The sequence below is a fragment of the Manis pentadactyla genome, chromosome 4 (genome assembly GCF_030020395.1).
Source record: "Manis pentadactyla isolate mManPen7 chromosome 4, mManPen7.hap1, whole genome shotgun sequence".
Classification (NCBI taxonomy): Eukaryota; Metazoa; Chordata; class Mammalia; order Pholidota; family Manidae; genus Manis; species Manis pentadactyla.
The window spans coordinates 188,484,789-188,508,562 of record NC_080022.1 but is presented as its reverse complement, the minus strand read 5'-3'; the positions used below and the strand labels follow the sequence as shown (position 1 = coordinate 188,508,562).

Here is a 23,774-nt window from a genome sequence, read left to right as displayed (position 1 = left end):
AGGGGCTGTTTCACGTTTGTGCAGAAAAAGCGGTGGAATGCTTGCCTAGGAAAGTAAGCTCATTTTCAAGCATTTTGACCTGTATTTTTTTAAGGCAGAACTGTAAGTAAATTTTGAAAACATTATTTCATGTACAAAAGATGACTTTTCCCAAAGCACTGTTACAGCTTCCTATAATGCCCGTGGCCTATAAGCTCTGTGGCACGTGGCAGCACCGCACTGCTGGGGGTCCTGGAGGGACCTGGCAGCTCAGTGTGGACGGTCACGGATGGCTGCTGAGAACGGCTCGGCTGGGGACACCTCCCGAGTCCCAGCAGCCCGGCTGCACAGGAGCCTCCGAACGGGAGCCTCCAGCTCACGGCAGAGGGACTGGTTCTCCTGCCGGGACCCGTCCGTCTCCACCGGACCCCCAGGCTCACCTTCAGCCCCTGTGATGTACTGAGCCTGGATCCACAGCTCCTCCAAATAGTCCCTGATTCTCCAGCTAAACGGGACGCTGCTGCAGGTGTCCCAGGAGAGGTTCATGTGGCTCTGCACCATGATGTACGGCATCTCACCTCTGGATCTGCTACCAGGCGAAGGAGGACAGAGGACACAGTGAGGGAGACGTCTCAAGACACAAGATCCACCCCGAGGCCAGTGCGCCTCGATGGTCTAGAGCCAGGTGCCTGAGGCTTAGTCAGCCCGCCCGAATGCTTCACAGCCCAGGCTTACAAAGGAACTCCAGGGCGACCTGGGCCATCTCTTTGTTTTGCAGACAAAATAAAACCAATCCGAGGCTGGGCGGGCCGAGGAGGTTCCCAGGCTTGGCAGAACCGGGCCGTGTGGCGCGTGGGGGCCGGCGCCCTGAACGCACACACAGGGAACTCGACTTCGAGTTCTTGCTCTCATGGCCCTTCTAAGGGCATGTCTCTGCTGGAGATTTGGGATTCCATTTACCTGTCGGTTCTTCATCAACCGACACTCCAGAATCAAACCCCCCGACGTCCAAGTAGGGAGGCCAGCTAGCTGAGCTCGACCTGCACAAGAGCAGGCCTAGGGACAGGAGGAGGGGCAGGAAAGGCACCCAGACAGCTCCCCTAAGGGTGGCTTCCCCCATACAGACCGACCTGAAGCTGGCAATCTGCTCTCTAACGGGGGCTCAGCAGGCTGGGACTCGAGGAAAATAGAGACTAGAGCAGATTTCACAGAACTGCAGTGAGCTCCCCTTTGTTGCTGCAGCGCCCTGACCCTTCTGGCGGCAAAAAGAGCCGAGGTAATGGCAACTCAAAAACTGACACCTGTACTTCACCAAACAGTTGGCACAGCATATTAAGATTGCTGCTGTGTTGCGAGGTTCCTCCCTTCCCACAAAAAGGAGGTCCTCTATTCACCTGGTATCATTCGCCACAAGAGGAATGTTCAGAAGCTTAGTGTCACGAAAAATGAACATCCACAGAGGCCGTACCCAGGATGGGGCACCTGGCCTGGTCAGCAGCTCCAGGTTGCCATCTCTGTCGATGAAGGATATGATGCTCGCCAGGAGAGGGGTCACGGCGCCCTGGATCCGCTTCCAGAGGGTGTGCCTGCAGCCAGGGAGAGGCAGACCCCGGTCCAGGTTAGCAGCCCAACATTTCCTTCCTCCTCGGCAGCGACAAAACATCGTGCCTACCAACTCCCGCACTAGAGCTGCTGCAATAGATCGACATGTTCATAGTTTTCAAGTTCAGAAGAGAAACTCATTAACCGAAATGGCTAAGATGAAAAGCAAAGCCAGGATGGACCTTCATTCTACATCTGATAAACCGTAGTTAGTTTCCTGAAAAGGCCAAGTGGAACTTGCTTAATTTTGTTAGAGAGTTACTTTTTAGAACAAGTCGTCTAGGCTCTAGAAATAAAGAAAACAGTGACCAAATGCATTTGGAAAAAAATTGTTATTTTAAGGAAAAAAAAAACAGTTGCGGACAGAATATAATAAAGGGGAGACCAAAGCTATTTTGTTCCAGACCGAGTCAGACAGGAAAGCATGTACGTTATCTAGAACTTAGGTGTGGCAGCTGCTGGCTTTTACACTAGGTCTGGGTGTATGTACACACACACACACACACACACACACACACACAAATTCTATTGCTTATGTTAACTGCATTATGCTTTATTGTTATGATTATGTTTCTACATGATAGTAAACTACAATTCATTTCAAAATGCTTGTGGTAAGGTATGAGAAATCCACCAGTTGGTAATTAATATTGGGAAGAAAAATGCAGACTCAGTTTGAAAAGATGGAAATGAAATACTTTGCTTTTTATCACACACAGCACACAAGAACCTGGAGAGAACTCAAAACGTCTACTGAGTGAACATGTCTCCCTGGGCAAGGGAAACAAAAGCAAAAATGAACAAGTGGGACTATATCAAGCTAAAAAGCTTCTGTACAGCAAAGGACACCATCAATAGAACAAAAAGGTACCCTACAGTATGGGAGAATATATTCATAAATGACAGATCCAATAAAGGGTTGACATCTAAAATATATAAAGAGCTCACACACCTCAACAAACAAAAAGCAAATAATCCAATTAAAAAATGGGCAGAGGAGCTGAATAGACAGTTCTCCAAAGAAGAAATTCAGATGGCCAACAGACACATGAAAAGATGCTCCACATCGCTAATCATCAGGGAAATGCAAATTAAAACTACAATGAGGTATCACCTCACACCAGTAAGGATGGCCACCATCCAAAAGACAAACAACAACAAATGTTGGCGAGGATGTGGAGAAAGGGGAACCCTCCTACACTGCTGGTGGGAATGTGAATTCGTTCAACCATTGTAGAAAGCAGTATGGAGGTTCCTCAAAAAACTCAAAACAGAAATACCATTTGACCCAGGAATTCCACTCCTAGGAATTTACCCTAAGAATGCAGCAATCAAGTTTGAAAAAGACAGATGCACCCCTGTTTATCACAGCACTATTTACAATAGCCAAGAAATGGAAGCAACCTAAGTGTCCATCAGTAGATGAATGGATAAAGAAGATGTGGTACATATACACAATGGAATATTACTCAGTCATAAGAAGAAAACAAATCCTACCATTTGCAACAACATGGGTGGAGCTAGAGGGTATTATGCTCAGTGAAATAAGCCAGGTGGAGAAAGACAAGTACCAAATGATTTCACTCATATGTGGAGTATAAGAACAAAGAAAAACCGAAGGAACAAAACAGCAGCAGAATCACAGAACTCAAGAATAGACTAACAGTTACCAAAGGGAAAGGGACTGGGGAGGATGGGAGGGAAGGGAGGGATAAGGGCGGGGAAAAAGAAAGGAGGCCTTATGATTAGCATGTGTAATGTGGGGTGGGGGGCATGGGGAGGGCTGTGCAACACAGAGAAGACAAGTAGTGACTCTATAGCATCTTACTACGCTGATGGACAGTGAAGGGGTATGTGGGGGGGACTTGGTGAAGGGGGGAGCCTAGTAAACATAAACATAATGTTCTTCATGTAATTGTAGATTAATGATACCAAAATTATTATTTTTTAATGTAATTAAAAAAAACGTCTACTGAGGACATAAAGCAGCTAATGATCAGCAATTACTTGATATAAGGAAAACAATGCAGAACTGGAAAAAGTGTAGAAGGTGCTAGAAAGGTAAGAGTAATGGCTGGCTGTAGGGAGAAACAGGGCAGGTGGACCCGGACAGGTGTGCAGACCTGGGGTGTCTGAAAAACCCTAGCATAAACACAATCATAACCTGGACTGAGGAATCCCTAGAGGGCAGATGACTTAGGTCCAAACCCCCTGGGTGGGGAGCAGTTACTCCCCAAAGTCTTGTGACAGTGCCTGACACCTGTTTCAGGTGGGCCACACGGGCAGCTCTGATGCCGCATCCACGTGCTGTTCAGACGCCACCGTAGCCGTCTGGTGCTGCAGCAAATGCCGCTCTCAGCACCGGGCCGACGGGACGTTCAGTAGCTGAAGGACTTGTGATGAGGGTAAACAGCTTTTAAGAAGCACTTGTGTAAAATTAAGTATTCGGAAAAATCCATGAGGAGGACCCAGGGAAAATGGAGCTCCTTGTCGGCTCGAGTTGGATCTTATAAAATTCCTTCCTCAGGAAGTATATTAGGAAGGAAGGTAAAGATAACTAGAGAAAAAAACAGAAGAAGCTCCCACGGCACCAGTAAGTTCACACATTCCAAGCAACTGCGCTGCCCCCAAGGTTCCCTCCTGCTGTCGGCACAGGCGTGGCACCCCCCAGGCGGAACGCAATCAGAGATTAGACCCGGGCAGGGCCTCAAGATGGGTCACCCTTTGGAGATTAAGAGACCAAGGGCCAGACGGACAAAGTAACGGGTCTAAGGACCCTGCAAAACCAGGCCCTGAACCCCCACCCCTGACCCAGGTTCCAGAGCAGGCCCTCCTCCCCCGAACCATCAAGGGTCAGCCCTGAGAAAGTGTCAAGGTTTCACAGGAAAAGGGTGGAGGACAATTAATGAATACTCCAGGGTCTTATTTTTCTGATTATCAAATAACATCCAGCTGCAGGCCTGGGAGAGCAATTCCTCTTCCCTCCCTGCCGTCGCCTTCTCGATCTCATGGTCCGCAACAGCCCCTTCTGTGGTGCGGACATGCTGGCAGCAGACCTTTGCTTCTTACAAGAATAGATGTTGTTCCTTTTTGTTGTTATGAAAAAATTTAAACACACACAGAAGTACAAAAAGGAGTCCAACGAACCCCATGTCACAGCCACCCAGACCGCCTTGTGCTTAGTTGGGGAAAAAAACCAATTGGCCCTCAGAATTGCCCAGAGGTCCGAGGGAAGCGTCCGGGTGCCCCTTCCTTTGAGCCACCCCTCCCGGGGGCCTCGTCCTGGTACCTGAAGGTGCCGGCCTCCTGGAGAGCGTCCAGGTTCAAGGCTTCTCTCACCACCCACTCCTTCATGTTGCAGATGTAGCTCTCTTCTTGCTTCGTTAAGAGGACATAGAGGCGCATCTTGGACACCCGTAAGAACGTGGCTGCAAAGGAGCAGAGGAGCCATGCTGGGCCTGTCCGCGGGCCCGGGCCCCTCCCCAGCTGGGCCAGCCCAGGGCAAACTGGTTCCCACGGTGTGGCTGCTGAACTGCAGGTGAGACAACGGGGGCCGCCTACCTTTAAACTCGTCCTCTTCGGTTAGGAGGCCAAGCAGGATCTCGACCCGCTTCATGTTGCGCTGGCAGCTCTTGCTCTGATCCCTGAGCATGCCCACGGCACTTTGTATGCAGCTTCTTAGGAGGGTGGTGGTGTCCACAATCTGTGCCTGTTGGCAGAGACAACCAGGCTGTCCTCTTCCGCCACTACATGCGGGGGATGCCCAGTGACCCCAGGACCGGGCCTGGGGGTGCTCCCACCCAGGGCCCAGCGGTTCCTCTGGGAACTGCATGTGCCACGCCACCCAGTCACTGGTTCAGAACACCAGCCAAACCGACCAGGAGAGGGCGGGAGAAGGCGGGTCAGAGCTGCCCCTGGGGACCGTGGCCCTTGCTGCAGAGTGGTGGAGTCACGGGCCACTGCACAGAGCCCGCGTCCTGAGAGGCCCCGAGACTGGGACCCGGAGGGCAGGAACTCACCATGTCGCCTTCCCCCAGCTCACAGGGCCCGCTCCCCAGAGCCTCAGGACCTCCTGTCTCCATTTCCTCCTCCGCCGTGTCCCCTGATCTGTTGGGCTCTGTTTCCATTAGCTCCTCACACTGACCTCTGGGCCCGGGCATCTCCACTGCAACAGAAGCAATCACGTCACTGCTCAGGACGCGGAGCGGAAGCACTCGCATGGCGGTCTGTGGGCTGGGCCTCAGCCACTGGGCTCTTCTGGGCACCAAGGCCCACAGTGATCTCCAGAGAGGCCATGGTGGCACAGGCCAGCCTCCGGTTCACCTGCTCAGCGGGCCCCACCAGGGCAGTCTCTTCCTCTGTCCTGGGCTTTCCTGCCTTCCACTCGGAGGAGTGACACAGGGGCCACAGCAAATAGAACCTGACGTATCCTATAGGCGCCCATAGCCACCACCTCATTCAGACCTGCTTCTTCGAGTGGAGGTACTGCCTCCTGCATGGCTTGGAAAGCAGCAGACGGTGCCCTGGGGCTCTACCAGTCAGCTCAGCGAATGTGTCCCAAGCTCCTGCTATGGGGCAGGTGCTGGGATGCAAAGGCGATGACAGCATGGTGGCCCGTCCCCGGGGCATACCACTGCGCACCTCGACAGCCCTGGCCGCCACTCCTGCCGCCCTGCGTGCCCCCCAGGCCTCGTCCCACCCCGACTGCCCACGAGGTTTCCCCGACTCACGCTCAGGCATGCCTTCTGGCTTAAACAGCTGGCTGATGGCCACGTCCTGCAGCTTGGTCACGTTGGACACCATGATGGTGGACCTCCGGAGGTCATCGATGTGCACAGACTGCCACAGCCCTGGCAGGAAGAGAGCCATCAGAAACTCGTGCCTTCTCTGCTTTCTTCCTGGTAGTCACGAGCAGGAATGCACCACACGTCCTCACTTTTAATACACTGCTCCGAAATCACTCGCATCCCCAAGTCGAACCCTTGAGTATACGCGGACGCGCCTGACCATGCCACGCTGTGTACATCCACAGCTTGAATGGAAGTAACTGATGTTTGGTCAAGGATATTGGAAGGCTTGTGAGTCTTTTATATATTTGTATTATACTTGCTGTGGCATAATTAGTAAAAGGTGGGGGACACTGGCAAGGTTTGCCTCCCGTCATCTATGACGTTATTAAGGGAAACTATTAAAATTGGTATTCTAGAATATCGATTTTCTTACATAATAAAGGGTTGGAGACCCAGACCTCAGAAAATAAAAGAGAGAGAGAAATTTAAGATACTAAGAGAGCACTGGCCCACCGAAAACAGGCATAAACTATCAGTGTGCTCCCCACCGTGTCGGTCGGGGACACTGTCTCTGCATTAACCACACACAGAAGGTGGTAAACAAGCAGGACTAATTAAGTGTCTACAAGGTAATTGAGGAAATGCTCTACGGTGCAGCGGCAGGTCCAAAATGAGTGTGCTTTGCGGTCAGTCTTCAGTAGTAGGAAACCTAATTGCATTAGTTCAACCATTGTGGAAAGCAGCATGGAGGCTCCTCAAAAAACTAAAAACAGAAATACCATTTGATGCAGGAATTCCTCTTCTAGGAATTTACCATAAGAATGCAGCAGCCCAGTTTGAAAAAGACATATGCACTCCTATGTTTATTGCAGCACTGTTTACAATAGCCAAGATATGGAAGCAACCTAAGTGTCCATCAGCAGATGAATGGATAAAGAAGATGTGGTGCATATACACAATGGAATATTATTCACCCATAAGAAGAAAACAGATCCTACCATTTGCAACAACATGGATGGAGCTAGAGGGTGTTATGCTCGGTGAAATAAGCCAGGCAGAGAAGGACAAATACCAAATGATTTCACTCATATGTGGGGCATAAGAACAAAGAAAAACTGAAGGAACAAAACAGCAGCAGACTCACAGAACCCAAGAATGGACTAACAGTTACCAAAGGGAAAGGGACTGGGGAGGGTGGGTGGGAAGGGAGGGATAAGGGGGAAAAAGGGGGCCTTACGATTAGCATGTGTAATGTGGGGGGGGGCACGGGGAGGGCTGTGCAACACAGAGAAGACAAGTAGTGATTCTACAGCATCTCACTACGCTGATGGACAGTGACTGTGAAGGGGTATGTGGGGAGGACTTGGTGAAGGGGGGCGCCTGGTAAACAGTGTTCTTCATGTAATTGTAGATTAATGATACCAAAATAAAAAATAAATAAAATAAATAAAAAAAGAAACCTAATTGCATCTGAGATGGATATTGTTGAGATCACTATTAATATTCTAATTTCAGACTTGGGCACCACAGGACCAAGTTGGAAATGACTCAAGCATTATTTAAATGAACATATTCACAAGCATTTCGGTGCTACCTCCATGGAATCCCACGTAGGATGTGCCACTTCCCATCCGCGACAGTTTTGTGATGAAATAGACTAAAATACAGTCCTGGTTTTCTTCTATCTTATTGATTTCATTTATGGCAGAATACCTATTTAAAAAATAAACAAGCAGAGACAAAACAGATCAAAACAGATACCAAGCAAATAAACAAAACCCAAGCGTGGCATGGCCGACAGGTGCCCCGCGGGCAGTCATATTCAGTCTTACATTTTCTTCGCTCTAAATAAATTCATAATCATCTCTTACACCAGCATGAGGACAAGTTCTCTGGAAGCAGATTCATTTTCTCCCCGATTCCTGCATCCCTCTGCATTTCTCTGTTGACCAGGAACCCTATCCTGCAACCCTTGGCGGGATCGCCCTAAACTCACTAAGGGAGGGGCTGGCTCGACTTTCCATCTCAAGGAACAGGGGTCTGTGAACAGTCAACAGCTAAAGACACCCACAATATAAAGTAAGGCCTCTAGTACTTTAAAAGGCCCAGAAATCGCTTTTACTTTAATAAGGGAACATAGTCGATTCTTTAAGTATCGGATTTCTCCTACAAACTCTATAAAAATGTCCCGTCAGTACAAATGAAAAGCATTTGCATATTATTATCACCCCTGGACCTGCAGCATATTCAAATCGTGTAATTTAAAATTATTAATTACCAAAACATATCGTGCATATGGCTTTGAGGATATTCTTTCATACCCTAAGAGTCTCTTACCGACGCCTCCTGCCTTTGACCAGTTTTGTGTCACTATTAACCTTTTTTGTTTCTCTTTCTTCAGTTTCTCTAGTCCATACTTGGGGAAATACAAAGGGAGTCTTTATTTTTACTTCTATGCTTATTCTGATACTATACTGTTTTCAGGGAAAAAATTCCTTAGGAGCACCTGAACATGTTTTGAGTTTCCCATGTTACTTTCCAAGAAAAATAATAGAAACATACTTAGCTGAGGCGATAAGCTGAGCGCTACGAACCCCGTCTTCAAAATCTGTTTGAATAATGAGGACTTTACACTTGGCTGTGTTAGTTAAGCAGTCTCTGAAAAAAGAAAAAAGGAAACCACCCAAGTGACTTCTCTGACCTATAAATTGGGTCATAAAATCCCCCCAGGTGATGGGAAATACAAAAAACACATAGAAAACACTATTGAGGAGAGATTCTCCTCTGCAAGGTGAGCAGGAAGTCCACTGGAGAAAGGACAGAGCCCAATACATGCTTCCTAATGAGATACACAGACGCTGGTTTCAGAGAACAGTGTTCAGGCAGAGGAACGACACAGACGGGAGCACAGGATCCCGTGTCCTCAGCTCGCCCACACTGGTGACGCCAGGGGTTACTGTAGTTGTGCAGATGAGATACAAAGTGGTCAGGGCTGGGGACGGAGCGGCAGTGGGGGGCCGGGAGGCTCACCGGACTCCCCTGAGGAAGGAGTACTCCGTGTAGAACAGCTGCAGCGACAGGACGGAGAGTTTCAGAGCCCTGCCCTTTATCTCCGATTCTAAGATTTCACAGTCACAACTGGTTAGCAGTCTGGAGAATGTGGTGATCTGCAAAGTCAGGAAATGCAATTTATTGCTCCAATTCCAGGCAAGACTGCGTGTCTGCTGGGCTGAGATTCTAGAAACACGGTGATGTTTAGCAAGTAGCTCCTATGGGCTCAGCGTCACGTGGTGGGCACACAGACAGAAAAGGACCCAAGCCACACCCTCTTCTAAAAACGGGACGGCGCTGAAGCAAACAGAACCCACAGGATCCAAAGGCACCGGAGGTGTGTTCGCGTCTCCTTCCTGGACACCGGTGTCTCTTCCTGCTTTGGCCCCTCATAAATTCTCATGGCCCCTCAGGGCCCCCCACTGACGGTGCTTCCTGGCAATTCTCCTTTGGATGGAGCCAGCCTCTGCTGCCTCTCCCTTCCCACAGCTGTTAGCCGCTCTCCTCTGTAGCCGATCACGTCACACGGTGCAAACCAGGCCCTCTCACAGGCACGCTCCTACCGTGGTGGCCGAACCTGCCTCCAGATGGGCCTTACCCCTGAGCTTCCGATTCCTGTATGTGGCTGCAGACAGCTGTGTCTACCTGGATGCTACAAGGACGTCAAAACCTCTCCCGAGTGGAGTCTACCACTGCCTCCCCAAAACTGGCTGCTTGTACAAAACGCCTGGGCAAAGAAGGGCCCAGGGAGCCATCGCCACACTCCGCCATCCCCCATGGCAACCACGCGTGTCGTCAGCTCTGCCAGGGACACCCTCATGACTCCTCAGTCCCCGCCACCTGCTCCTCTGCCCCAGCTGACCTAGCACAGCAGCCTCCCCGCAGGCTCGCCTTTTCTACGGTAGTATTTTACCAGACTACCTCCCCCTCTCCCAGGCAGTGGGACCTGTCTCAGCACACATTTCCCCACCACCCCTGTCCACAGCAGGAAGGCCAAGCCACTCGGTGCCTCCCGACGGTCTCCCCGACACCTCCCCCCCTTTTGGTACTTGCAACCGTGACCTTGGAGTCCCAGCAATAGCCGAGCCCCAGTTTCCTGCAGAGTGTGAGGGGCCCTCTGCATACACTTCCACGGTCAGTCTGAGGCTCGTCTCTTAGGGATCTCAGCTGACCCTGTTCCTGACCTGGAGGCTCCCATCTGCCTCCATGGACAGCGCAACCGTGCGAGGCCGATGCACTGCTTCACAAGCCTGCCCCTGCCTTCCCGGCATGCTGCCCCAGGCTGACGATTCTGTCCCAGGGCCCTCAGCGCAGGGCGCCAATGTGCTGTTTACTGGGCTGAACTGAACGTTGCTATCAGCACAGAGCACTGCCCAGAAACAGGCACGCAAAACTTGGTTAAACTGAACTTTTATAAATCATCGGATCTCCTGCACTTTAACCTAAAGACCGAAAAGCCTCCACATGTCCACCTGTGATTCCCACGCACTGACTGGAAAAGCATCTCGAATTCCTGACACTGGGGATCCAAGGGCCTTCAGTGAAAGGAGAAACGGCCACACTGCAGAGATAATCACCTCGGTGAAGACGACGTGGCGCCCCGGTCCCAGCGTGCGCAGCTGGGCCTGCAGGAAGTCCGCGAAGGAGTTGTGATGCTGCCTGTGATAGTATTCCCGGGACAGGGACTGCGCGGCAAACAGGCCCAGGGAGGAGGCGCTCAGCCGGACCACCGCGTCCGGCGTGGCGCAGGCCAGCAGGCCCAGTTTGGCGGCCTCAGACACCTTCTGGTAGAGGTCATGGGTCAGCACCCCGCAGTCCAGCCTCTCTGTGACCTGGAGCGTCACGGAGGCACAGGCATCCGAGTGGAAGCCGATGAAGACGTCAGACGGGCTGTACCTGTGTCTGCCCAGAAACCGCCCCGCGTTCACATCTACGAACTTGTCCACCCAGATCTTGAGCTCTTCCACGATATTTTTCTGCCATTTCTCCAAAACGGTGTTGATATCCAGATAGTGCTTCTCGAGCCGGTTGATGAGGGGGACGGGGAAATGCCTGTAGACAACATCCTTCTCTTCGATGACTACCAGGCGGAAGTCCGGGTGAACCCGACATTTGACCCGGTGGGTGCCCAGGCCGAGGTCCACGTACTTCTGACCCCCGAGGTAGACGTAGTACTGATTGAGCGCATCGTACAGGCTCTCGTAGAGGCTGTGCAGGTTGAGCAGCACCACCATCTTGCCCGTTTCCATGCAGATTTTCACTCGGTTGATGTTTCTGCAGATCTGGGTGTACTCTTGGTCCCTGGGAAAACTGGAACCAAAAATGATCTCTGGCTGCTGGTCCTCACCGAAGAACGCCTGCTGCAGGATCTGCAGGGCCACGTAGTTCCTGGTGAGCACCAGCAAGTAGCGGGACTCGGTGCCGTCCGGCTCCCCGCCAGCCGCCTGCTGACGGTCACCGTACATGTTCTGCTCGATCAGCTGCAAGGTGCTGATGTCCTCCGAGCACCTCGCCTCGGGCAAGCTGGCTGTGAAAATGTCCAGAGCGTGGATGTCGTCTTTGCCACTGAAGTTCCGCAGCACAGCCTGGGCAACGTCCTGCGGGGAAGGCTCTTCGTGAGAAGCTCTGGCCACGGCAAAGACCATCTTGATGAGGCTGTAGTAGTCACGGAGCCCAAAGAACTCCTTGTCCTGGCGCTCACACACCTTCTCATAGGCTTTGGCAAAGGCTGCAAAGTACCCTTGGACTCTCTCTTGAACTAGGGGCTCTGAAGAGCAGATGCCCCTGGCGCTCTCTATGAGCTCCTCCTCACTGGGACTGCCACGCGACACGAAAATGCCCCGGTTCATCTTGGCGGGGTCCAGGGCCCAGTTGGAAATACCTATGAAGCCAACTTTCTTGTGGGGGTCGGGGTTGTCCTCGATGCACCCGTCCTCCAGCAGAGGGTGCAGGGCCTTCAGCGGCATCTTTGGGGAGTCTTCCGCCAGCCCCACCTCGTCTAACACCACCACGGACACATACTGCTGCAGGTCCTTCCCCTGCTGGAAGCGGGCGCACTGCCTGAAGGTGCCTATGATGCCCTGAGGGGTGGAGTGCGGGCTGCACTGGAACGACACCAGGTGCACCTGCTTCAGGCTCCGGAAGAGGTCCGAGTGGGCGGCCTGGCCCTGCATAGCATCCGCCACGATGGTCTTGGCGAGAGATTTGGAGCTGCCGGGCTTCCCCACCAAGAAGAGAGGAATCTTAAGCTCGATGCAGATGACCATCATGAAGACGTTCTCCTTCAAGGCCAAGTTCTTGGCGATGGTTTTCCTCAGAGATACACCACTCAGGAAAAGATCCTGCATTCGAGTTATCTCGTCCAGGATAACCTTGCTGTCGTTATACGGTTCTGGGAGAAACCTGCAAATGGCTGTCCGATAGGAGTCCTTCTTTTCTAGAGAGGCGTGGTAACACACCCCGATGGCCAGCACCAGAGACCAGAGGACAGGGTTTCTCTCCAGGCTGCCTTTGCCGACAGGGGACTCGCAGAGGAAGGAGTCCAGCCTGGACAAGAGCATCTCGCTGTGGTCGTAGAACCACCTGAACACCCTGACGCAGCGCTCCACGTCCCTGAGGCTGACGAAGCTGCACTCGTCGCCTCTCCCCCGCATGAAGCCCTGGGAGGCGGAGAGCACGTCTGCGATCACGCGCATCTCGTTCTCCTCTATCCCGACGGAATCCACCAGCCTCTGCACGATCTGCTGGATGTAGAGCTTCTCTGCCGTGTCATTCAGCTGCCCGAAGTCCCACACCAGAGGGATCAGGCTCGACGGCAGGGCGTGGACCCGGTACACGAGCTGCCGCAGGGGGATGGAGCCGAGCCGGTCCGCCGTCTCCTCTGCACGCACCCTGTACCCCAGGCCAGCCGACTCCAAGCGGCAGATCAACTCCTGCGAGTGCTTCCGGTAAGGGTTGCAGGCCGCTATGATGTGCAAGCCAGAGCGCTCGGCCAGAGGCTGGCCGCCCACCGTACGGTCGCACAGGACCTCTTTGATGCAGCTTACGGCCTCCGTCGTGTTGGCTTCATCGAAGAACAAGATGGTGTCCAGCTCGTAGTGGTCCTTATTGAAGCGCGCAAGTTCCTCTGCCTCCCTGACTTTGGAGTAGATCATGTCTGCGGTGGTTCCTCCGTGGACCTTGACCAGCTTCATGGTTTCGGCCCTGACAGCCCCTCGCCGCAGGTCGCTAAGGAACTTGATGAGCCTGGTTTTCCCGCAGCCGGTCTCTCCCATGACGATGACGGGGATCCCGCACCGGAAGCGCATCTCGATGGCGAGGATCTTCAGCATGTTGTCAGTGGTCAGCTCGTATGTTTCATCGGGGTCGATGGCCTGCTGGATCCCTAAGGCCAGGCAGAGCTTCTCGAGTTTCTCATGTCTGGGCAGCTTATCAAAGTCAACATTGAAGGGCACCCCCTGAAGCAACAGCGCCTGGTACAGCTCCACTGTCATGACCTCCTTCTTGATCACCTCCCGACTCAAGAGATTGATGGCGTCGAGGCTGCCGTTCGTGTTGAGCTGGAAATGGAAGCCTATGAATGTCATGCACGTGTGGTCGCTGTTGAAGAACACGTAGGGATGGGCCTCTGACTCCCACCTCTTTCGGAGAGAGAAAGGGGCTAGATCTTCTTCCGTGGCCCCATCCATGGTGACCATGTGCTTCCCTGGGCTCTCATCCAACATCTGGAGCGTAGGTGTGGCGAAATCTCTCGCCATCAGGATCATGAAGGCCACCACGAAGGTCCTGAAGCCCACCAGCGTGTCCCTGATAACCTCCGGGTTGCAGAAGTCGGAGTCCTCGCAATCTCGGAGCTGATGGTTCAGGACGCAGGCAAAGTTCCGAAGCTCTGACCAGGATGGGTTTATCATCCCACAGTAAATCAGGAAATGCTGGAGGCATTCCTCGGGGGTGCCTTCGACGAGGCCATCTTTGTATCTGAACATGTCTAGGTCCTGTTTCTGATGGAACCGTTTTAAATACTGGTAAGGTCTTTGGAAGGTTTCGCTGCAGAACTCTCTCTGGTCCATCCCTGGGTCTCTGCAGCTCTTCCCAGGATTCAGCTCCATGTCTATCACTTCTTTGGGAGGCCGGCAGGTGACTTTGGGGAAGATGTCGAGAAAACTGAACTGGGGGGCACGTGTGCTCTGGAAAGGGGAGACATGAATAAAACGGTTATGACTGACTTGCCTAAAAAATGCTTTTGCATCTTTACCCCCCAACACGGTCTGTAGTGAAAGGACCTTCGTGAAAAACCACTGTTAATAAAGTGGTTTCTGTAGACTCCTTTTGGTATAGGTTGTTATAGTTGCCATGTCAAAACACTGCGGGAACTGCATTCTCAACAAGGAATCCTTTTCTACCCAACTACCTGGAATGAAATCTTTCCATCAGGTGTGTGTGTGTGGGTGCATAAAACTCCCTTCTGCTAAGAAATTATATGATGAAAGTTTTTCCCATCTTAGCATTAAGTAAGGTAGCCTCTCTCAGACTCTGAATTCACTGCCTTCAGAGCACCCTGTTCACACAGCAGCAATCCCACATCGAACAAAACATTTAAGATACTGTTAACTAATAAAAGAGTATTTTTATATCAGACATTATTGGAAAGGAAGTTTAAAGATTGACTTCTCTCCTAACACTGGCACTCTCCTGCTTCGCTAAGGCAAAAACAGGAATCACAGACATGCACGAGGGCCCTGCCCAGTGGTCACGTGGCGATGCCCTGGGATACGCACCAGTTTTGAAGATCTCTTTGGCAGCGCTGAGCTCCCTTCTAGGATCTCAATGATATATAAATGGCATGGGTTCCGAAGCCACATTTTCCCATTTACATCCATTAAATACTGCAGAATAAGGAGCTTGAAAAGAAATGCCCAAACTCCAGTCTGCACCTAAAGACAGAATTGTGTGGGTTTGTAAATACACAGAAAAAAACATGCTCTCCACCCAAGGATGCTCTCGTGTTATTTGATACTATGATACTAAATATCAGTACATGAAGAAAGAAGCAACTCTTTACACGGGGGAGAGCGCAGGGCAGGGGTGGGAAGGGGCAGGGATCCTTGCGCACTCACTGAAGAGGTCACGTCGAAGTGGAATATCATGGGTCTGCTCTGATACTGGGCACCCAGGAACGGCAGGAGGGAGCCCAGGACTTGGTTTTCATCCACCTGAGGGTCAATCAATCGAATAATTTTCAGAGACTCTTTCTCCTCACCAAACTTTCTTTCCAGTTCGTCATGCAATCTCTTCACATAGAGAGACTTTCCTGTAACATTAAAATATGGATGTTAGGTGCCCAGGCTCTGGACTAACAGTAAGAGAAACCGGGTCACTTCCCTTGGTACAAAATTGAAAACTGATGCAATGGAGCATCAGATTGAGGGACACACCACCGAGCCCTCCAATTCCCTCACTGTCCCCCACCCACGAGCCTCGCCAGTGCCCTGGGACTAAGGATGGCTGTCCGAGGGCCAGGCCAGCCCCCGTAGGGCGTGCCATGTGCCGGGAGAAGCAGGCTCTCCCCCACAGAGGTGGCATCACTGTTACGGGACACGGTCAGCAGGAGGGGAGTCGTGACAGCCCCTGGAAGGGTGACAAGCCGTTGTTTCTTCTCCACACAAAGCAGTCACCCCTCCTCCTCCTCTCAGGATCCACACCAACCTGAAGTGGCCAGAGCGATTTAAAAAGAAGGAATGGCAGAGAAGCAGCCGAGAGGAGGAGAGAAATGGAGCAAGAAAGGGTGTCCCGTTCCAGCACAGGCGTGGCTCACAAGACCTCTGAGACTCAGCCTCCCTACGGCCCGCAGGGCTCCATTTGAGCCACCCCCCATTGGCAGGGAGGCCGTCAGGGGGCCCTGGGGCCCACGGGGGCCTCCATCCAGCAGCTGTCATTACCGACACCCGCTCTCTCGGAGGCCACGATCCCAACGCACATCCGGTCCCGACACACAGCGGCGGCCGACAGGGTCTGCTCTGGGACCTGGTAGTGACGGGCCAGGTAGGCCTGGAAGGCCTCGAGGGGCGCCTGGGGGACCACAAGGACTTTGTGGCGGCTGAAGGCCGAGGGGAGGTAGCTATGCTCCCGCTCGCTGTCACAGACCATCAGGAGCTGGTAGTCCTCCCGGTGGCACTTCGTGCACAGACGCAGGAAGAGCGCCTCGGCCTGGCAGGCCACCTCGTAGCTCAGCAGGTCTGCGAACAGCAGGCTGTAGACCCTGCACCCCAGGGAGCCTGGCACCAGGCAGCGGTGCAGGAGGAGCGCCACCTCCTCAAACGTGGTTCCTGGGGTGCAGAGCAGCACCTCATCGTAGGTGGGCAGGGGCTGGTCGGGGGTGTGCATGTAGATGGCCAGGGCGGCCGGCAGCACCTCAGAGTGGCCACAGACAATGAGGTTTGGCTGGCCGGCCTGCAGGCCTTTCGGGAGCTGCCGCTGCACGGGAGGCCCCCCCATGCTCGCCAGCTGGGCCAGACCGCAGCCCAAGGCCTCCAGGTCCAGGCAGTGGGGCAGGAAGGCGCTCATGCAGGCCAGCGACTGCTGTGTGAGGACCTGCAGCTTGTCCCCCAGGCTGCCTGCGGAGAAGAGCAGTAGCGGCAGCTCCTCCACCACCGTCCTCTCGCGCTGGCGGGTGGCCTCGCTGGCGGGTCCGCTGCAGGCCTGGGCCACGTCCCCCGGGCTGCAGTTGCCCCTGATGAAGGACAGCATGGTGAGGGCGGCGGCGCTGGGGGCCTGCTTCTTGAGCTCCGTGCTCAGATACACCAGCTGCTCGGCGGTGTAGTAGTTGAGGTAGAAGTGGGCAGCCCGTTTCTCAGCCACAAATTCCTTCCACTCCTCCAAGAATTTCTCCATCTGCAAGCAGAGGGCTTCCAGCAGCCGGGCAACCGGCCCACTCCCCATGAGCTGGCCCACCAGCTCCAAGCAGAAGTCCATCCGAATGGAGACGCCGTCCTGGGGAGCGCAGGACACCCTGGCCTTCCAGGCTCTGAACAGCATGTTCCCAGCAGAGTGGAGGTCTATAAAGGCCTGGACGAGCCTCTGCACGCTGCAGAACACCTGGCAAGGATGCGAATGGGACAGGCGTCACAGAGGGGCTTGGGCGCCGTGTCCAGTCTAGACTCACACAAGGATTCATGACCTGCCAGACGTGGGACGGTGCCGTCCACTGGCTCACTGTGGGGCCTGGGGCACAGAAGGCTGATGCAGGCCTTCCTTCTACATTTACGTAATCAGCCTCAAAGAAAATTCCTCTTCAGGAAGCAATATGTTATAAAGGATATCGTGTTAAAGTACCAGCGAATTTTAAAGAGAAAAGGCCAAAACAAAGCTCAGAGACTGTTACATAAACTGAGAGCCTTTAGCAGCGTGGCTGCTTGGGATTTGATAAAGGATACCTACCTAAATCTTTATATTTTTGGATTCTTGCTGATTTACAGAATGAATAAAGCAATTTAAGTTTCTTTCTAAGAGCTGTCCACTGGGTGATCTCTTCCTTACTGTCAACTATCTGACAATTCTGTCTATGGAGCTTAAGAAGAGGCTACTTACCAGCAGACTCACAGCCTCCAAGAAGGAAGTGGTGACCAAAGGGGAGGGATGTGGGAGGGCAGGTGGGGAGGGAGGGAGAAGGGATTGAGGGGCATTATGTTCAGTACACATGGTGTGGGGGGTCACGGGGAGAACAGTGTAGCACAGAGAAGGCACATAGTGGATCTCTGGCAACTTGCTGCACTGATGGACAGTGACCGCATTGGGGTCTGGGTGGGGACTTGATAATATGGGTAAATGTAGTAACCACATTGTTTTTTCATGTGAAACCTTCATAAGAGTGTATATCAATAATACCTTAATAAAAAATTTTTTTAAAAAAAAGAAGAGGCTATGACCCCATGGGCCTGCCACGCCAGGGACATCTCTTGGGGCCGTGAATGTAGGTTCGGTTCTGCACAGCCACTGGCTGAACCTGCCAGGTATTTAAGAGCAGAAGGATTCCCAGCAATCTGACCAGACTCAAGTCCTTACTTTCTCAGGCAACGCGGCAGAGAGCCCTCAGCCCTCACAGACGACACCTGCTCAGCACCGACGCAAACGCAGCTCTCACCTCGGAGAATACTTCCACTTCAGTGCTGTTGTGATCCTTCCTGCCTGACATCAGCATCAGTTTGTTCAAAAGTTCCTTCAGCTCTTCTAAAGAATAGTCTCGCACCTCCTCCTGGTCCCCGTGGCTCTCGGGAAGGGTTAAATGCAGAACCGTGTCTGGGGAAATCTGCGGAAGGTGCACACTGAGAGGTCACCTTTCTGGAGACAGACCCTCCAGACTGTGCCCGGGGTGTGGGTGGCTCACCTTCTGGCCGTCTGCGGGTGCTTCGATCACGTAGACGCCTTTATTGTTGATCGCTGTGGCCAGGGACAGGGATGACAGCTCCACAGACCCGTGACTCTCCTTCACTGTTTTCAGCCACTCCAAGTTCCTGGCAGAGTCACGCTGTCGGGACACAAGAGGAAGGAACAGGCTGTGGTGGAGGACAGCCCTGCTCTCTTCCTGCTGCGGTCTCCGCCTGCCTCCGCCTCTGTGGGGGCAAACGCCTCCTCCCCTTGTCCAGCTCGGGGCACAGCCCCCCGTGGCGGAGGCCTGGCCTACGCTCCTACACACTCCCACCACGCCTGGTGCCATGGACAGCGCGTGAAGGCACCCAGTCTGAACATAAGAACACACGGATGGGCGAACGGGCACAAACCCGGTTCTCTGAGGGAAGATGCCACTCTGCAGGGCCCCGGCCAGGGGCTGGGGCTGAGGAGGGCAGGGCCGTGAGGCCTCGTCTTCTAAGGCTCAGGGCTCTCCAAGTCCAGCCAGAAGCACCACGGGGAGACTGCAACGGTGGCTTCTCATTTGGACAAGAGCCTCCAGCAGAGGGAACAGGAACACCTCTGTCTGCTCTCTCCATGTCTGTCCCTCCGCCCCCTACACACGGCACCCGCCGTCCCAACAATATCCCGGCTCCCCAGTTAAGGTGTGTAGCACAGGTCTACGCAGGCCGTGGTGCAGCTGGCTTACTTAAACTGAAGGGTTTATTTTTCTGATAAAATAAAATTTCAAGACCAACTGTGGAAAACGTGGAAAATACCAAACAGAACACAGAACTGAGTTGCAGGTACCATCACCACTCAGAGCGCCTGCTGGGAACGCAGCACGCTTCTCCCCTACACGTTCCTGCACGTGTGTTTTGCATCACAGATGTTACTCTCACCTCTGTGATTTTGGACCGCGCTTCCTAACATAACAAGGCAGAGAAAGCATTTCCACATATGAAGAACTGTTTTCAAACCTTCTTTTAAAAGGCTGCCTAAACGCCTGCCGCACGGAAGCGTCATCACTGCCACACGCCTCTGGTGTGGCCAAGCGATCTGTAAGCTTCACCTGCAACAGGGAAACAAAACTTACGAGTTTACTGGGCAGGTGCTGGTCATTTTCCAGAGCCTTCCACAGTTCTTTCAGATGCGTCATGAGCTCATCGAAACCTGCGCTCGTGTCCAGCTTATAGAGCAGAGGGGAGTAGCCCTGCACGGCATCGTGGAAGCAGGCCACCCGGTCCACGTCGATGTCGTTCTCCCCGGCTGAGATGGAGGCCAGGTCCACGAACACCTTCAGCTCAGTGATGCCTTGGGGCAAGAGGACACAGGTGAGCGTGGTGCTTGTGAGGACGTGACACACAGACCTGGGACCCGAATCCTTAGCGAAGCTATAAATGGACATGCGGTAGGTTTTTAGAGTTTTGCCCACTTTCTGCTTTTAATAAGAATCTGAACACCTTTTCTCTGCAGCTTACGTTGAAACCAGTAGCCAGCACCCAGCCTTTCTGAGCAACAGCAATATCCAGGCACCCCCTGGGGCTTTCGTGCGCTGTTATTTCATTTAATCCATCCATGTGATACCCCCAGCTTATGCAAAATGGAAGAGGCTCAACCAGTAAATACTATGTTAACTATAGAAAATGGAGATATATCTCTTTGGGCTAATTACAAATTGGGGGTGTGCATCACAGTGGGTCAAGGAGCCCGCAGCAGGGAGCGGCAAGGCTGGAGGGGATGGCCCTGCCGCAAAGCACCACCGCCTCCCCTCCGCCGCCTCTGGCTCCCCTGTGAGTTACTGTGCCACAGCGCCTAAGCCATTTTGCTGAAAGGCTGCCAAGCCCTCGGCCAGAAGAGACGCGCACAACAGCGGCGAGTCGATGCACTTAGATCTCACCTTGTACTGGAGGTAAAGGCAACAAGGGGCAGGATCTTTAAGATCCCGCTCTCACTGGCCCGGGAGCACGCACACTATTCACGAGCCCTTGCCGTATCAGGCGTGACGTAAAGCGCCAGCAAGGACTCCGGAAGGACGCTGCCAGATTCCCCCGCCCAGATGTTAAAGCCGGGGGCCAGGTGCCAGCTCTCCACAGCAAGTGCCCAGAGCGCGGGCAAAAGTAAAGCAGCCGAAGAAACAGCTTTGCCACCACACAGGAGAAATACTGTTGTGGTGAAAATTCTACCGACAGCCAACGAGGCCCATGCTGGACACAAGGGCCCCGTGTTTCCTGAGCACAGACGGCGTCCGTCTGTCCCGGCACTGTGCTGACCGAGGGGAGGGACGGCCTGTCAGCTTCGGGGCAGCCCTGGGAAGCTCCGGGAGCAGCCGCACCTCCGAGCGCCTCCCGGACCCAGCCGATGAACTCCGTCCTGAGGGACAGCTCCCGCAGGCACCGGCGCCGGGCCTCGTCGATGCCCTGCAGCAGCTTCTTGGCAGAGATGAGCTGCTTGCTGATCCGGTCCAGCTTTTGGTGGCGAAAGTCTTCAAAGTCATCTGTCTGTAAGACAAGGAACCCCAGCCTGAGCAGCCACCCCCTGCCCTCCAACATCTGCACCCGGCGTCTCATCCTGAATGGATGCTCTGGCCTCCGCTGCCACCCGCGCCCCGTCAGCAGTGACCGCTATGCCTCTGCACCCGGCATTCCACGAAGCAACTTACACACATCCCTGCCTGTATGCACCGTTCTCTCTCCTGTCTCACAGGTGAAGACACAGTGCTGGGAGCATGATGCCACACTGGGCACTCAAGTTTATGCCCGCTGCCTGTCTGCCTGGGGTACAGGTGCCAGGACGTCGTCTACATGCTCGCCTGAGAGCAGAGAACAAAGGACTCGCCTCCCAGGTCTCAGCGAAGTGACTGGCCGTGCACCGTGCCCAGCTGGCCCCAGGACAAGGGCGGCCAAGAGCGTGAATCCTTTCTGTGCCCTCTGACCTTGTGAGCTCGGATGACTCCTTACAAATGTCTGACTACTAAGGGGATCGTCGCGTGTTCTCAACTTCTCGATCCTCACGCAGACCCAACTCTCCTTAGCCAGGAGCACAAGTACCATTTACAAGCAAAGGTGGAAACAAAGCCCTTGTATCAGGCATCAACCAGCTTTTAAAGCCAGGAGCCCAGGTGCCTGGCAAGTCCAAGCTAGGACCCCCACCTCCGCCCCAGAAGTCCCTGGAAGATAACTTACAAAGCTTAATAAAGTGTGGAGAACACTGAAGTCACCCGTCAGACCCAGATTCTCCTTGGCTTCCATGACGACCTGGGCCGAGCTGACCGCCTGGTGCAGGTGGTGGTATTCCTTGATCTGCTCCACCCGCTCCGTGATCCAGTCCCTGGGGTCACTGGGATCCAGGGCGCACATGATCTGCAGGTTGTAGCTAAGGTGGCTGTATCTGTCCACAAAGTCTTTGAAGGTGGCATCGACTTCCCCAAAGGTGATCTCTCCTGACTTCAGATCCTGGTACAGACCCGTGAACCTCTCGAAGCAAGGGCGGTACAACTGCCGATACACGTCTCCGGGCTGGAGGGCTGGCTGCGCCTCCTCCTCCTCCTCCTGGGATGCGCTCAGCGCCCTGGCGGCTTCTGCCCAGAAGATCTGGAAGACATGGCTGTCCATGAGCATGCTGAGCTGGCGGGCCATCTCCTCGACCTGGGGGCTCAGGCTGTAATGCGTGGTGGGCCTCTGGTCTGAGGAGGCGAGCGACGACCTCACCGTCGTGGCCTCACTTAGTCTTTTGCTGCTGAGGTCTTCCGAGTGTCTCGCCGCAATCTCTCCCAAGTCCACTTTTGAAACCAGAAGAGAAAGTCAGAAGTCAGACCTCTAGTCGGGCATCATTTTATGTTACTTCCCTGGTATTTGTTGGACTCGCTGCTCTTAGGGAAACTCAGGTGAACACACCTGCTGGCATTTTCCTCAGTAAGAATCCACTCATCCCCCCACGGCCGGCCCCTTGGCCAACGGTTTTCATGACAAAGGTTGTTGGGATGTCTGCATGCAGATGGCCATTTGAAAACTGCACCTGCCTTCTCTCCCTCCCTCCCCAGTCCCCACGCCAGTGTCTGAGTAGAGATAGTTTTAAAAAGCCATAAACTGACAGGGTCAGGGAGAGCGGAGGAGGAGTCCACAGCAGTAAAACTAGGAGGCGGGAAATCACAGGACCCCCGAGACCCGGTGCACGGAGTCCCAGCCCGGGGAGGCAGGCTGCGTCTGCCGTGCCTCCGGCGCAGAACTCCCTGAGCGCACACTGTGCACCGCTGGGACTTGGGGCGTCTTTCACATGAAGAACAGGAATTAAAACGCACCACGAGATAAAAGCAACTCAGAGGAAATAGGACACTATGCAAGAAAAAGAGAAGAAAACCTCTAAACCAAAAATATCAGTAATCTCAGAAAGGTAAGGTTCAGCAACCACGAACAAGAACGGGAGAGTAAAAAGGGTCATAGGAGTTCCTGTGAACGAAACTCATGTGAGAACCGAAATGCAAAACTTAACGGAAAGGTTGGAATTTCTGAGGAAATTTCTCAGAAAGGAGAGCGAGAAACAAAGAGATGAAAAGTAGGGGAGAAAAATGATGGAAGTTAACCATCCCAGGAGGTCCAATCTTCAATTAATGTGAACTCCAGCAAGAGAAAAAAAAACAGTTAAACAATTCAAGAGCATTTCCCAGAACACAAATTCTTGGGTTTCCGGATTAGAAAGACCCACATGATTACGCACAATGGTGGACAACTGGTTCATACCAAGGCATATCACGATGAAATTTCAGAATAGCAGGAGCACAAAGATCTCAAGAGCTTCCAGAGAGAGAAAATATGTTGCCTACAAAGGATCAGAAATTAGAACTGCTCCTGACTTTCCAAAGTGACACTGCAGAGACTCCGGACCGACACACCCAAAGTCCCACAGGAAGAGGGTTCCCCATCTGTGATTCCCACGGAGCCAAACAGCCACACTCAAGGGTAGGTGGCT

At 53.2% G+C, this 23,774-nt stretch overlaps 1 protein-coding gene across 1 annotated transcript in view; it reads right to left on the bottom strand.

Annotated features, from left to right (window-relative positions):
* The window catches only part of RNF213 (ring finger protein 213), a 99,930-nt gene that overhangs the window by 34,089 nt on the left and 42,067 nt on the right, over nucleotides 1–23,774 (bottom strand). The window contains exons 21-38 of the mRNA XM_057501779.1: nucleotides 21,992–22,587; nucleotides 21,142–21,307; nucleotides 19,903–20,120; nucleotides 18,805–18,945; nucleotides 18,562–18,726; nucleotides 16,361–17,516; nucleotides 15,539–15,732; nucleotides 15,200–15,355; nucleotides 11,000–14,608; nucleotides 9,402–9,538; nucleotides 8,934–9,029; nucleotides 7,966–8,084; nucleotides 6,312–6,431; nucleotides 5,601–5,746; nucleotides 5,143–5,290; nucleotides 4,871–5,009; nucleotides 1,374–1,565; nucleotides 420–568 (exon numbers count right to left, since the gene is read on the bottom strand). Coding sequence (XP_057357762.1) covers nucleotides 420–568; nucleotides 1,374–1,565; nucleotides 4,871–5,009; nucleotides 5,143–5,290; nucleotides 5,601–5,746; nucleotides 6,312–6,431; nucleotides 7,966–8,084; nucleotides 8,934–9,029; nucleotides 9,402–9,538; nucleotides 11,000–14,608; nucleotides 15,200–15,355; nucleotides 15,539–15,732; nucleotides 16,361–17,516; nucleotides 18,562–18,726; nucleotides 18,805–18,945; nucleotides 19,903–20,120; nucleotides 21,142–21,307; nucleotides 21,992–22,587 — 7,647 coding nt within the window. The remainder of the gene's footprint in view (nucleotides 1–419; nucleotides 569–1,373; nucleotides 1,566–4,870; nucleotides 5,010–5,142; nucleotides 5,291–5,600; nucleotides 5,747–6,311; nucleotides 6,432–7,965; nucleotides 8,085–8,933; nucleotides 9,030–9,401; nucleotides 9,539–10,999; nucleotides 14,609–15,199; nucleotides 15,356–15,538; nucleotides 15,733–16,360; nucleotides 17,517–18,561; nucleotides 18,727–18,804; nucleotides 18,946–19,902; nucleotides 20,121–21,141; nucleotides 21,308–21,991; nucleotides 22,588–23,774) is intronic.